This window comes from Lontra canadensis, unplaced genomic scaffold (genome assembly GCF_010015895.1).
Source record: "Lontra canadensis isolate GAN:19392208 unplaced genomic scaffold, GSC_riverotter_1.0 scaffold83, whole genome shotgun sequence".
Classification (NCBI taxonomy): domain Eukaryota; kingdom Metazoa; phylum Chordata; class Mammalia; order Carnivora; family Mustelidae; genus Lontra; species Lontra canadensis.
This window is the reverse complement of record NW_022631077.1, coordinates 5,731,370-5,746,362: the sequence shown is the minus strand read 5'-3', so window position 1 is coordinate 5,746,362 and position 14,993 is coordinate 5,731,370. Positions and strand designations below refer to the sequence as shown.

At 37.2% G+C, this 14,993-nt stretch overlaps 1 protein-coding gene across 5 annotated transcripts in view; it reads left to right on the top strand.

Annotated features, from left to right (window-relative positions):
* The window catches only part of ASPH (aspartate beta-hydroxylase), a 213,717-nt gene that overhangs the window by 41,833 nt on the left and 156,891 nt on the right, over window positions 1-14,993 (top strand). For 2 of the 5 annotated variants that reach the window (XM_032882621.1, XM_032882623.1), the window contains exon 4: window positions 12,922-12,963. The exons of 2 other annotated variants lie outside the window; for them this stretch is intronic. In XM_032882621.1, the coding sequence (XP_032738512.1) occupies window positions 12,922-12,963 (42 nt within the window). Of the gene's footprint in view, window positions 1-3,469; window positions 4,548-12,921; window positions 12,964-14,993 lie in introns of those variants that run through there. One more of the 5 variants, XM_032882622.1, reaches the window with a different exon arrangement.

Below are 14,993 nucleotides of genomic sequence, written 5' to 3'. Positions count from 1 at the left end.
CTGCTATGTTTTGTTGTTTTTCTTTTCTTTTCTTTTTTTTTTGGCTTAAAATCAGCTGTGTGGTCTGTCAGGAAATATCAACTATTAAAAATTGAAATGTTATTTCTTCTATAGACCACACTGTTTTCTATAGAAAAATTAGTAACTTGATTTTTAATATTTTAATACATTTTAAGAGTTTATTTCCTATAAGGTTTTTAAGCAACCATTAAGAGGTTAATTAATTGTAACTTCGAACATTGCCATTTGCAGTAGACATTATTTGGTACGGGCAAATCATAACTTTTTCCTTTTGCAAGAATTATATATTTGGAGTGAGAACCAAATTTTTGGTGAATCTCAGAGTTCATTTTGGTAATTTGACTATTAAATGCACGAAGGCTAAAGTAAATGATTTTATCATATTTTATCATATAATGGTACTAATTCATAGTTAGCTTGTGGCTTCACAGTTAGCTGGAACAAACCAAAGGTGAGCTGTCAGGCTCACTTAAGTCCTCTGATCTTATTTCTGTAATAATTGAGTTCTCTGCATGAAATACAAGCTTGCCTAGAATTGAATTTTATGACAAAAGGTCTTGCCCAGTTTTGTGAGGTTATTGTAGCTTAGTTGTGCCTCTGTTGCTCACAGGAGTTTGCAAAGAGAACCTGGTGAAATTCTTAGGGTACAGAGACATTAACCGGCTCTGTATGTTCAGAGAGAGGTTATGCGGAAGCAAATTCAGTGAGTGTGTACCCAAAAAGAAGCCAGGCTTCCTTGGTGCATTCTCATTGGAGAGGCAGCTCAGAGGTGTAAGGGCTTTGGATTAAGGCACCAGGAAACCAAAGGGCAGATTTGGGTAGGAAGCTAGAGATTAGGGGAGAGCTTGTAGTAACTGTTGAAATAGCTGAGCTTGTAGTAACAGTTGAAATATGCTGAGCTTTACTATATTCGACATTTCTTTCATGAGTATTTCCTTCTCATTCTTAAATTTGCATAATCTAAATCTTATCAATTTGAGGAAGTGTACACATTCATATTTATATTTCATATTTTAAGATTTGGCTTTTCTTTTGAAATACCAAGAGAATGAAATATGTGTGAGTAAATCAAGATATTCTGAACAGCCGTCATTAATTTTATTTCATTGTTTCTGGCCATGGCCCTTATGATATACTTTGAAAATATTCTAAACCTTTCCTAGTTTACATAGCTTCCTACTTTTGTGGTCAAATTATTTAGAATAAATTATCTCTGATATCACTTTGGGTTATTGAAAACTAGATTGTTGGAAATTGTATTCTTTGAAAACTTGTTTCCCAAATAAAATCAGCAGGAAAATGGTCCAGGTACCAGTTGCTAAGAGTAACATCCTTTTCGAGTAATGCCACCCAAGGATTGCATGATTGTCCTTTTGTCCGTGACTAGCACTTTGCTGGCCCCATATCAGGTGTGGCTGGAGAACAAAAGGTAAGCCTGTCAACAATTCCTAGGACCTTGGTAAGCATTTGTAGACCAGACAGATGCATAAGTGCACTGGATCTTGTCCACTCAGAGATGCTCACGCCCTGCCCTTGGGGTCAGGCCCGCTCTTAGAAACTAAGGAATTACATATCCAGGGTAACTCCTTTTTCTCTTTGGTATTTGGTAGTATTTCTGTCTTAAGAACCACAGGAAGGTTGCATTGTTCAGGTACTTTTGCATATTTTTTGAATCCTTCAGCTTGTCATACTGAAGGCTGGTAAAGTTTTATATTTGATACTTAGAAGTACTAATATTTGAAAATAGAGAAAAAATAAACATGTTTATTATAAATACACAGCTATAGTGTTGTTGTTTTTTTTAAGATTTTATTTATTTATTTGATAGAGAGATCACAAGTAGGCAGAGAGGCAGGCAGAGGGAGAGGGGGAAGCAGGCTCCCTGCTGAGCAGAGAGCCTGATGTGGGGCTCGATCGCAGGACCCTGAGATCAGGACCTGAAGCCGAAGGCAGAGGCTTAACCCACTGAGCCACCCAGGCACCCCAGTTATATATAATGTTTTAAGGCAGGAAGTAGAAAGAATGTTATTCCCACAGAGATTTCAGTGGGAATACAGATCTCCTCTGTTCATAGTACTTGTCAACCGTTAAAGTCAGTGAGAAAATATTCCAGTTGTGTCAACAAGTAATTTAAATACCAAAAATACTAACTGGAGTTTGTTTTCTCCCCCTGACCCCCATACTTGAACAATGATATGGTGTAGTTCTTCTGTGCACTGAAGTGGGGAAAAACACTGTATACTTTAATATTTATGCTAGCTGTTTTACTGTTGTACCTTACCTGCCAATCTTGATTCCTGGCTCTTATGCTACATGGAGAAATGTTGAGTTGCCAAAGCCCAGCCTACTGAATGAGGTGGTTATCATCAGGAAAGCTCTCAAGTCATGTTCACATTTCTTATAGGCAGAACTTTCTACCCTGTGTTTTTTCTCTTTCAGAATTACAGGTCTTGTTGTATAGGTCTTGGCTGTATTGGTAGATTTTTATATTTACTGGGCTGAGAGATGTTTCTTACCCAAAGCCAGTTCTAAACAGGAAAAAAAAAAAAGATAAAATCAATATATACTTTGTTTTCTTTACATCGTGGTGGCCCATTTTGGGAATAATATTTTAAAAAAACAACAGGAGTCATGGATCTTTTTAGTCGAAGCTAATTTCTTGGGCTTATGGGAAGAGAGCTTTAAATATTCCTGTTGCAGATGACTGGCTGGAGCCTTGGTCAAATTTAATATTGGTTAGCAGAGTGAGTTATTACTAATAGCTGACTCTTGCTGGTCAGAATTATAGGACCATGAGTAAGTAGCCAGAGCACTGGAAGGCTAACATTTGGTAGTGGGAACATTTGATTATCTGACATAATTTGAATAAATTTATATCCATCTGTGAATGCTATAAACAGTAATCTTGCTAGTCATATTAATCCCAGAGTTTCTTAAGTAAACTCTATATCTGAAGGGAAAAAGTGTGAGGAAATGAACCTTTTTATTTTCTTCAATGAATATTTATTGATATATGTAAATGCTTGTATAATCAACTCTCGATAATATCTGGTTGGTAAATTAGCAAACATGGAGGCTGTCCAGAAGGATCTTTTTACCCTCATATTACTTTTATTCATTCTTCCCATTGACCTTAATCAGTCGATTTTGGCTAACACAGTTTTGTGTTTGGGGCTGTAGATTCTCTAATGAGGGAAAGGCAAACCTAGCTAGGGGCTCATAGGAGTGGCAAGGACTGGTTGAATTGTGCCTTTCCTGCAGTACATGATTGAGAGTTGATTGTAAGGTGTGGATCTTAATCGGTTTCTTTGTTTTCCGAAGTTACCTTTTCTGTTAACGTCTGTGACCATGATGCACGTCCTTTTTGAGATCACTCTTCCTCAACTTCTTTTTTCCACCTAACTGCTCTCCTTATTTTCTCTTTCTCTCTTCCTTTATTCTTATGTAGGCCTGACCAAAGATGGCAGTAATGAAAATATTGATTCTCTTGAGGAAGTCCTTAATATTTTAGCCGAGGAAAGTTCAGATTGGTTTTATGGTTTCCTCTCATTTCTCTATGATATAATGACTCCCTTTGAAATGCTAGAAGAAGAAGAAGAAGAAAGCGAAACCGCAGATGGTGTTGATGGTACGTCACAGAACGAAGGGGTTCAGGGCAAGACTTGTGTCATTTTGGATTTACATAACCAGTAACTTTGATTCAGGGACTGAAGTCATTGGCTTATGAGAACCTGCAGCAGTGTTCTGTTTCTTTCTTTCCTTTGCTCACCCAGGGCTTCACGAGCAGTGGGGCAGCTGTGATCAAACCGTACAAGGCAGCCATGTGATCTTTCTCCCCAGTCCAGCTCCTAGCTAGTCCCTTGCTTGGCTCCCCCACTTCTAGTGAAGAAGGTGGCGTTCCTCATTCTTGTAGTAGTCTGCAAAGTGCATTGAGAATGATATTCTTGGTGGTATAATTGGTTTCTGTATTGTTTTGTTTCAACTTATGTTGTATTCGCAACACTAAATTTAGAAGCTTCATAGCAAATTGTTTTGTGATTAACCCTTGATGCTTGTCTTTCTAACACACTATTAATTGAGATGATTATAATGGACTTGATTATAAAAATGTTTCCAGCATGATTCATAAATTAAATGATTCTCTGTTGATCTTTAAGATGACTGATGTGTAAAGTGATGATGGTTCTTTTACACGCTGACATTTTTTATTGTACTCTGTTTAGGTTAACTGATTTGTCAGAGAGGTTAATACAAATTTCAGTGTAAAATTCTGTACTAATGGTGCTTTTAAAATAATTTGAAAATAACCCCATGTTTTTGCCTTAGGGTAGTGAAACTACTGTATTTAGATGGTAGTAGGTCTGAATATTTGTCTATGAAAGCAAAATTTATTTTTAATTTTATTTCCAAATATACATCCAGAGAAAGTAATTTGTATTTTTTTTAAGCAGGCATATTACACAAGAGGGAAAATGTGAATATGTATCTTAAATAATGCTGTACATATTAAAATTATTCATCCTAAATAAGTCTTTTTTCATTTTTTTCCATGTATTTCCTTATTAAGTGGCTATCACCTTCGGCTTAGGTAGAACAATGGTATTTAGATTTATAGATTTACTAAAGTGGTAATTCTTTTCAGGAGAATAAATTTTTTGCCATTTGAAGACCTTAAAAAACATTTTTGAATCAGTTCATTTAAAATGAGATTTCATCTGTTTCCTTACCGCTTGAAAGCGATTAGGACCTCTAGTTTCTGCTACCGTTTTAGGGAGTTCAGTTTTGTGTTTTTAGATCTCTGAGCCTCTAGGAAATTTAACTTGGCTTTGATTCCTCATTGAGCTTAAAATTTGAATATATTTCTATTTTTGAACATTTTATGTATTTAACTCTAGTAATTTCTCCTTTTCGAATATTCATTCCTTGCGTTTTAATATGTAACCAAGTTGCTTTCAGTAAGTGGAGAAGTCACCCATTTTTTTCAGAAGGGAACATGACAAATTTAGTTTCTCTGTTGGCAATCAGGATCCTAGGCTATCCAGCTATTTCTGTGTATTTGACTGAGATCACAAGTAAGCAAAGAGGCAGGCAGAGAGAGGAGGAAGCAGGCTCCCTGCTGAGCAGAGAACCCAATGTGGGCTTCGATTCTAGGACCCTGGAATCATGATCTGAGCCGAAGGCAGAGGCTTAACCCACTGAGCCACCAGGCGCCCCCAGCTATTTGTAAGTATATATCGCAACTCAGCCATAGCCAGAGAGTTTAAAGTATCAAATGAGAACAGGGGAAACACATCCGTTTTCCCCTTGTTTCCCCATTTGCTCACCACTTAATGTGTCAGAAGAAACTGCAACTTGCTCATCTTAAAAAGCATTATTTTAAAGCCTTTTGCATATGGCTGCACACGTTGTGCATTGGACAGTTACATGGCTAGTAAAACTCTAGTTTGTCTTTCCCTGATTACTCAGGGAGTATGTTTCATTCTGTTCATGTTTCTGACAGTGAAAAGCTTCAGATTTTGAAATGTTAATATCCTGGAACACAAAAGTATGATTTTAGTAATGTTCTTTTTCAAAGTTTATGCAGTCTTTGTGTATATTGATTGTGTACACTTCCAGTCTGAGCCAGAGTACTGTGAAATATCAACTTTCATTAGGTTCAATTTAAAAAAAGTTTTGGGTCTCACTCAATGAAATTCACATAGCCAGGTGTCTGAGATGTATCTTTTAAAGCAGTCTTGTTTTTCTGTGCTTCATTACTACTAACTCGAGAAGATTTGTGATGAGTTCGAGAAGTAAATGAACTAAATTTGCATGTTCAGATGTTTGCAGTCGTTAATTTCTCATCAGGCTCTTTTTTTTGTCATGATAATGATACTAATGCACGTTTTATGTACAGAAATTAATTATGCTTTATTTTTGTAAGTGAAAAATAAGGACATGAAGACATAATTTTCTTTTTATCTAGTACCCCCGCTAGTCAACCCTTTTGAAAAGTCTCTGAGGAAAGTAAAACCTAGGGAGCTGGTGAACCCCTGACTTCTGTGACTTCCTTCAACTTGTAGCAAAGACTTGTTTTTGTGAGAAAAAAAATAAAGCTGTTTGCAAAGCTAGTGTAGAGTATTTTGAAGCTGGTCAAATTATTTTGCTTAAATTTTATTTATTGTATCTTTATGATTTTTAATTTTTCAAAGGATTTATTGTATCATTTTCATTTCATAGTATAAATATTTCCCTAGCTTTTTGCCTTTTAAGCTTATTAGAAAGGCAAAATTCTGTACATTTGAGTATTGATTTGTAGCTGAATGGAGTTTTGAGTTGTATCACATTTACTCTGCTTTTCTAACTTAAAACACCCAGAACTTGGCAGCATGAACTCTGTATACAGATGTCGTCTTGCCTCCTCAGACCTGGCCCACTTGTTTCTTGAGACCCATTGCCATGTGTCCAGTTGTGTTCTCTGAAGTTTGGCTCAAAAACAAGAAAGTGGCACTCTGGGGATTTCTTTTCTGCACTGTAGCTTGCTTCAGGCCTGATTTTCTCCGAGACAGGAGTGGTGGGGTAGGAGTCAGTTGGAGAGCCGTCTTCTGGGTGCTGGTCGTATTGAATCCCTGAGGCCTCGCCGCCAGCTTGCTGTTTGGGAGAATCACGTCAATGCTTCAGGCGTAATGAATGCTGGGTGATCCTGCCTTTTCATCTTGTACTCGATTCTTCTGGGAATTACCTACCTGTCTCGTAGAGCTGTATCCAGACATGTGAGACAACTTTTCTGCTTGAATTCTGGTTTGTTTTTATTTATAGTTAGCTAGACTGAATAAAGTGTTTCTGTGTACCCTGACAAAGCTTGGGGGAATTCTCAAAAGCAACTGTAGGTATAGGCAACTATTCTTAATTTGATTGATTCTTGGTAGATAACACCTTTTGGTGATTGATATCATGATCTTTTCTTTTTTCTTTTTTTTTTTTTAAAGATTTTATTTATTTATTTGACAGACAGATCACAAGTAGGCAGAGAGGCAGGCTGAGAGAGAGAGGGAAGCAGTCTCCCTGCTGAGCAAGAGCCCGATGCGGGGCTCGATCCCAGGACCCTGAGATCATGCATGACCTGAGCTGAAGGCAGAGGCTTTAACCCACTGAGCCACCCAGGCGCCCCCATGATCTTTTCTAAATAAGATCCCGGTCTACAAAATAAGTAGTTTTCTGTGATTTGGGCTGTGGAATTTTCTTTGATTACAATGCATTATTTGGAGAGTTTTCATGAAATTCACTGACTCAGACTCTGTTAGCACAAGTTGATTGACAGAATTGTATGCTAAATTGTCTGCTTCTGATATTTGTTGATCCTTATGTAACCAAGTGTAATACATGGGAGTAGATATTAACTAGACTGTGAGGTCCTGAAGTTAGGAACCAAGTCTTAGGCTTCATTTGAATCCCTCTTCAAACCTGAGTCCAACATAGAATATTTATTAAATATTTGCTGGGGTTATTAGTCTTGATGAGTGATAACCTCAGAAGTTACCCATTGTCTAAGAAAACATGGATGGTTTTATTTTTTAAACCAACTTAAATAAGTGAAAAAATTATTGGACCTTTTTTCCCCAAGAGAAATGACATTTTGAATTTCATATAGGAAACTGACCTATGCTAACTGATGTCTTTTGATGAGCTTTCTGGTGAGCTTTCCAGGGTCTTTTATGTTCCTATTTGAGTCTGCTTCTTCATGCAAACTTATGGTCTCTGGATGTCATCCCTTCCTAAACTTGGAGTCATTCCCTTCTCTTATGTTCCAATCTTCCCTTTCCCACTTATCGTAGAATATTGGAAGGTTTGTAGCTTTCTTTTTTCAAAAATGTCTGTGATAATATTGTTACACCTCTATTTAAAGATAAAAAGGAAATTGGTGTAGTTAGTGCACTGGCATGCCTTTTAGCCAAACATTCTAGAGCAACAGTCTGCCTAGAGCAGAGAACTGTTACTGAGGCATTTGGGACCTTTCTTTTGATCATTATTATAATTGTTATTTTTGCTCTCTGTAGTCAGTGTTGAAATAAATTGTGATGGTTCAGTATGGGAAGGAGGAAGATGAGAAACTGAAGCTCAGGGTGACTCACAGGTCTCACCAGGGACTGTGGTTGTGATGGAAGTGACCAGAGTACTAAGTGATGATACCCAGCCGACCAGGTGTATGGCCAGCTCTCGGGAAACCTGTAGTAGCTACTTGGGTTTCTGTAACAGAGCCAGTCCTCTAAAATTATGTCCGTTGCACAGGTCCAACCATTGGCTTAATGATTCAGCATTTTAATTTCATCTTGAGAACATTTCATCTTGAAAATGTGTGTGGGATAGTGGCTCTGAGGCCGTTGCCAAAATAACATTAATTACTCTTAGGCAACTCATATTTTTTTTTTAATATATTTTTTTAAGATTTTATTTATTTATTTGACAGACAGAGATCACAAGTAGACAGAGAGGCAGGCAGAGAGAGAGAGGGAAGCAGGCTCCCTGATGAGCAGAGAGCCCAATGCGGGACTCGATCCCAGGACCCTGAGATCATGACCTGAGCCGAAGGCAGCGGCTTAACCCACTGAGCCACCCAGGCGCCCGGCAACTCATATTTTAAGGGCAGAACATAAGACCTGTTTTTTTAAATTCCTGTTAAAAAATTCTCAAAAAGCTAACAGAGCTATTAACATTGATTACCTTAAAAACTATCAGAGTAACCATATGGCGAAAGGAGGTAAAGAACATGATGATTACTTCTTTGCCATTCCCTTTGGTTGCAGCCACTTCCTGATGCTTTTTTGATGACTGCCTTCAGTTGGAATGTATTCTATCAACAAAACAACTTTCATCTCAATGAGTTACAGAATACCAAAGTGTTTCCCTTTCAGGCTTTGATTGATACAATTTTCTATATACTATTTGGGAACTATTTTTAAGGAGTTACATTATATTGTCATGAATTTTATTGATTGACAAATTCCATCCCCCCCCCTTTTTTTTGGCCCTGGGCATTGGCTATTGTAGTAGGGAGAGAAAAATAGGGCCTGCTTGTTGATTTTTTGACAGTAAAGGGAGTCCACATCAAGCATAGTTACAAATTTAATTATGTCTATAATTAGGGATTATATAAAATTATATAAAAGCAAAATCTTATATACTTGCCTTGTGTTTTTCTCTGGGGCCACTTCTTCTCTAATGTCCCCAACTTTTTTTTTTTTTTTTTTTTTTTTTTAATTTTCCTCTATATCCTGGATCACCACTAACTCCTTCACCATTGGGCTTCATGTCATTTATGGAAAAAGATCTATTCTAAATTTACCCAAACTGAGCCTGTGTAAGGGGCTCACTGCAGTGACAGAGTTATTCTTTTTAGTATGTGTTCAAAACCTTTCCCATGATCTTCCATCTTCCAGGGTCACTTTATTCTTCTGGAAAGATGATTTTGCTCTCTGCTTACCAAGATAGTCATCTTTGGCTTCAGTTCCATTGTCTTTCTCTTGCTACACTTTACAGCATTTCTTTATTCTCAGAATTTTCTTCATTGTTTCCTCTCATTGATCATTTTTGCAGATGTTGCATCTTCTGGTTTCTCAAGTTAAGTCTTCACCTGCATCTCCCCCTGCATCTTCTGGCCTCATTATAAGTTCTCCTCTCTTGCTAGCTCTGTTCCTGTTTCCCGTAGGCCATGCCTTTGTTTCCTCTAGTCACTAAACATGCAGACACAGTGAAATCTTGCAAACCTTTATTCCTTTCTGCCCCCTAGGAACCATGGGAAATTCCACATACCATCAGTTTTGTCTTCAGAAGAAGAGAGTCAGGGGCCCCTATTAGCACTCTGGGTTTTTGGTCACCCTTTTACCACTGGTGTTGTCTCATTGTAATGTGACCACCTCTTCTACTGCTTATAAAACTATAATCTGAAGAACTTTATGGGACATTTAATAACTAACAATTCAGTCACATCTTCATCCTAAATCTTTGTTCCTGACTTCCTTCCTAAAACTACATTTTTGACTTGAAGAATACTGTGTTTCTTGACTCTCCTCTCATTTCTTGTTATGTAGGCACTCCTCTGTTAACTTCCTTTTTTCTTGATGCTAGGCTTGGTGCTTTCTCTCCTGTCTGTACCCTTTCTTTCTTTCTGGATGTGATCTTTGTGATTTAAATATTAGCTGTGTCTTTATCATGTCAAGAATATTGAAAACTTATTGACTGTATTCTTTAAGTTCATCAACTTGAACTAAAGTTGATGCTTTGGAATTTTTATAGTGCGTTGCACACAAACTGGAAAAGTTTTAAATAAAGCACTCATTATTTTATCCTGTTTCACTTAGCTAATACTAACCTAATATTTTATTAATGTCAAAAGTTAACTCTAGCCTTTTTTTTTTAAGATTTTATTTATTTGTCAAAGAGAGAGCACAAGCAGGGGAAACGGCAGGCAGAGAAGGCAGAGGGAGAAGCAGGCTCCCCACTGAGCAAGGAGCACCATGAGGGGCTCAGTCCCAGGACCCTGGGATCATGACCTGAGCCGAAGGCAGATACATAACCGACTGAGCCACTAGGCATCCCAGCTCCAGCCATTTCATCAATATAGTTCTTTCAACTGTCATGACAGTGGGGTTTGGTGGTTGGGTAGTCTGATTCTTACCACTTTGCTTTTTAACAGGAAAATCTGGGCATGCGTTGAGAGAACATGAAGGAGTCAGGAGAGGGACATGAACAGCATCAAACAAGCATTTTAATGTTTTATGCTAGTTTCTTTTGCACATTGGATTATGCCCATGTATTTAAAAGTTAGTATTACAAGAATAAGTTTGGTATTAATAAAACTATATTTTATTCTGAAATAAAATTTAGTGGGGAGTAGTCCAAGACGGCAGTCAGTTTTATAAGGTGGCATCTGTTTTTAATAGCGCTTAGGAAAGATTCAAGTTTTATTTGTGAAAAATGATTTATTACACACACACACACACACACGTTATTCTGTATGTATATGAGTAATTGGACAGGTATAGATAGCCATATGAAACAGTTAATTCACATTTCTTTTTAAAATGGAGTCAATAATAAAACATACACTAATATTTTTTCCACAATAATGATGATGCTTTTTCTTTTTTTTAAATTGAAGTATAGTTGATACACAATATTCCCATTAGTTTCACATGTACAGCATAGTGTTTGAACAATTCTCCATGTTACGCTGTGCTCACAACTAGAGCTACCATCTGATGATAATGGTATTTTCAACCAAAATAAATTGCCATTCTCAAATGGACTGTCTCATTTGATGGAAACAAATTGCAATGGAGAGAGAAAGAGGAAGGATTTGAGGTATGGAGAATGATTTGAATAATATATAATGGGAGTGAAAACACCTCATACTGACAGTTGGGGGTGTGACTAGGGTTTTGTAAAACACAGAGTGGGTGCTGCTTTGGGGCTTTCTTGTCCAACCGCCGCTGCCATTTGTTGCTGAGGGACAGATGGTACTGCCCCCACAGGAGGTTACCAGTAATCACCACACCTCCCACTCTGAGAGCCTAGGAAGTGGGTTGGCAACTTGGAATGCCACCTTGGAAAGTTTGCTGATACATGAGTATAATATAGCGTTTATGTGATCAGGAGATAGAACTGAGAACATCAGTTGACTGGGATGCCAAATACAGCCTGGTTAGAATGAAAGTGTACTGTGAGGTGTAGGGTATTGACGTGTGTTAGAGGTTAAACCCACCATCACAACTCTTATTTGCCAGGACAAGAAAAAGCAAGCTAGCGCAATGTTTTTATTTTTTAAAATAAATTATTACGTATGTGTGTGTGTGTGTGTGTGTGTTAAGATTTTACTTATTTATCCGACAGAGAGAGAGCATAAGCAGGGGGAGCAGCAGAGGCAGAAGGAGAAGCAGGTTTCCCGTCGAGCAAGGAGCCCCATGTGGGGCTCTATCCCAGAACTCTGGGATCATGACCTGAGCCAAAGGCAGACGCTTAACCGACTGAGCCACTCAGGAGCCCCTACTGCAACATTTTTAGATGAAGAATGAAAATATTTAGCATATACCTACATGATGGTGTAATTCTTACTTGCTTGTATAATTTCTTTTTATAAAGAAAGTTTGAGTCTGTGGAGGAAAAAAGCAATGATTTTTCAAACAGTAGAGATTGAAATTCTATCAAAATATACTATCCTTGGGGTGCATGGGTGGCCCAGTCGTTGGGTGTATGCCCTCAGCTCAGGTCATGATCCCAGGCTCCTGGGATCGAGCCCTGTTTTGGGCTCCTGGTCACTGAAGAACCTGATTCTCCCTCTCCCTCTGCTGCTCCCTCTGCTTGTGCTTGCTCTCGTGCGTGCGCTCTCTCTCTCTCTCTCTCTCTCGCTGTCTTTGTCAAATAAATAAAAATATGCTATCATTTTTTTTTGGATGGCAGTGACAAGTGAGTAGGGGAGTAAAGTCCCCTGGTCCTTTCATGTGTGGTGCTTGTAATTGATCATCTGTGCAAGCAGAAGGCCACTGGCAGTGCAAGCAGAAGGCCACTGACAGTGCAAGCAGAAGGCCACTGGCAGTGCAGGCACAGCTTGAGCGGGAAATGCTATTTCCAGTGGCAATTAGGTTTTTCTAAGCCCACGATTCTTTCAGGTCTACCGTGAGTCATGAAGTTGACTGAATCATAGGCTGATTACAGTGAATTTTTTGTTATAGTGGAAGTAAGGTTTCAAAATGACATAAACGATAGATATATATGTGTTGAAGGAGTGTACTTTTTAAATGGGAAGTTTAACTTAATTTAATAGAGGAATTGATTTTAACTAGATATTATATTTAAAAAATACTTCATTTTTAATTCCCTTAATATTTCTGTTTATAACTATTTTCATCTTGTAAATATCAACAGAAGGACCTGGTGGGGTAGCCAAGAGAAAAACTAAGGCTAAAGGTATTTTCTGTTTTTCAAATTAGCGTTGAATGGATCAAGTTTAATGCTTGAAACTGCATGATATTTTCTAGATACGTTAATGCAGCTACTAATGCTAAACATTGCTTTTTGATTTGGGTTGCACCTTTGGCCTGTAGTAGTTTCATCAAGATGTCTTTAAAGAATTTCTTGCCTCAAGCCTATAATTTTAAGTAATTTCTTTTTTATGGTATCAAAACTTCTGTAACAGTCTTTAGAAACATATAATGATATCATGATACTATTATACTATATCTAAACTTATATCTAAACTTGATACTGTCTAACCTAAAACCTTAGTTTGAAATTTTTTAATTACTAGTGGAAAAAAAGATGAATTCTTCACTGATTTATTTCATTTCTTCAGAAGCTCTGGTGACCCTCTGTCTTAGAGCCTGATAAAAGCCAGTGTGAGCACTTGTAGTTTTCAATGAAATGAAAACTTAGATTTATAATATGGAGTACTGCATTTCATTGGTGTAGAGTTTGCTGTGTTTTGATATTTTAATTCTTTAAAAATTACTGTACCTGTCAACCATCATATGTAGGCTAACAGCTTATTGTTACAGCATTTTTTTTTTTTTATATCCCTGTGGTTTTTCTTGTTCACATGTCAGTATTTATGTCCTTTAGGGATAGGGGCATGGGAAAAGTGCATGTTTTTCTTTATCAACTTGTAATATTCTTTTGTGTTCAAGTGCTTGGCATATGGTTTTTAGTTTGTTTTTTGATAAAAACATTATGACTGTGACTTGCAGGGCTTTGTGATTTGTATTTTAATCTTAAGGTTAGGGGATTTTAATGTTTTAACTTTGTATTCCATCTGAATAATTCCCAGAAAGGAAACAGTTTTTACATTTTATTCTCATGTCGTTAATTACAAGATAAATGCCCAAAGATTAAGTAGAATTTATACTTCTTGATCTGGAGAGGCAAATCAGACATTAAAAATTGAATATTGTAAAAGCTGTGCAGAACAGATTGTAGAGCATTGCATAACGCTCTGGCAACCGCATGATCTCTGTCTCTGCAAACAGCACTGAAGTCGGTGAGGGTTCGGACAGTTGGTTCTTTAGGAATGTTCCGTATTTTTAGAAGGTCTTAGTAAGATTTTCAGGAAGAATAGAATAACATTTTGAGCTATGTGAATTTTAAGCGATTCTGATGGGCATAAACATCTTTCACATTTTATTAAAGAAATCTTTCGTTCTCTTTGTTTCTGCTTAAATGCTATGTAATGCAGTAAATACCTTGCTCCTTTTAGATTTCCTAAGGAGAGAGCGAGAAGGTGAAATTCAAAGCTTTTCCTAGCAGCTCTGTTAAACTTTATGTAAAACGGGTTGAAAGCAGGATTGGTCTCATGTGAGACTGAGAATTAGCTGTACATTCCATTTAATTGCTCCCCTGCCTATGAGCACGGATGGACAACATGTTGGCTTGAGTGGCTGTACATAAATTAACTGGAAAACATACTTAAAGGAATACTGATTTTATAATGTTGGCTATAAGCAGACAAGAATATCAACTTGTCCGTTTGAAGTACTACAGATGATGAATTTAAAATTTCACGCCCGTGGATATTGTTTTTTTTCCTTACCTAAGAAAATTGAATGGTATTTACCTTTTTATCTGTGCATTATATTTGTTTTCAAGGCTTGTAAGCACAGTTATTTTAAGGATATAGTTTTTTGTTAGAACTGAAAGTTTTAAAATTATCTTTGGATGGATGCTTGTAAGCTGGGGAAATTTTTTTAAAGTTGCCAGTATTCCTTTAATTATGTCATTATAATTGTGAAATGTGAGTTGTTAACACTTTGTGTAACATTTATGGATGGATTCATTTTCATAATATTGCATGTTAGCCTTATTTTAAGACAAATCATAACCTGTTTCAAGTTGGAAAAATACGATGGCGAGTTTCTGGCATTGCTTTGGTAGCTGATACTTTGTCGAGGTTTGTATCTGGTTTTAGCTAATTTAAAAGTAGGGGATGAAAGTCACTTTCTGAATGA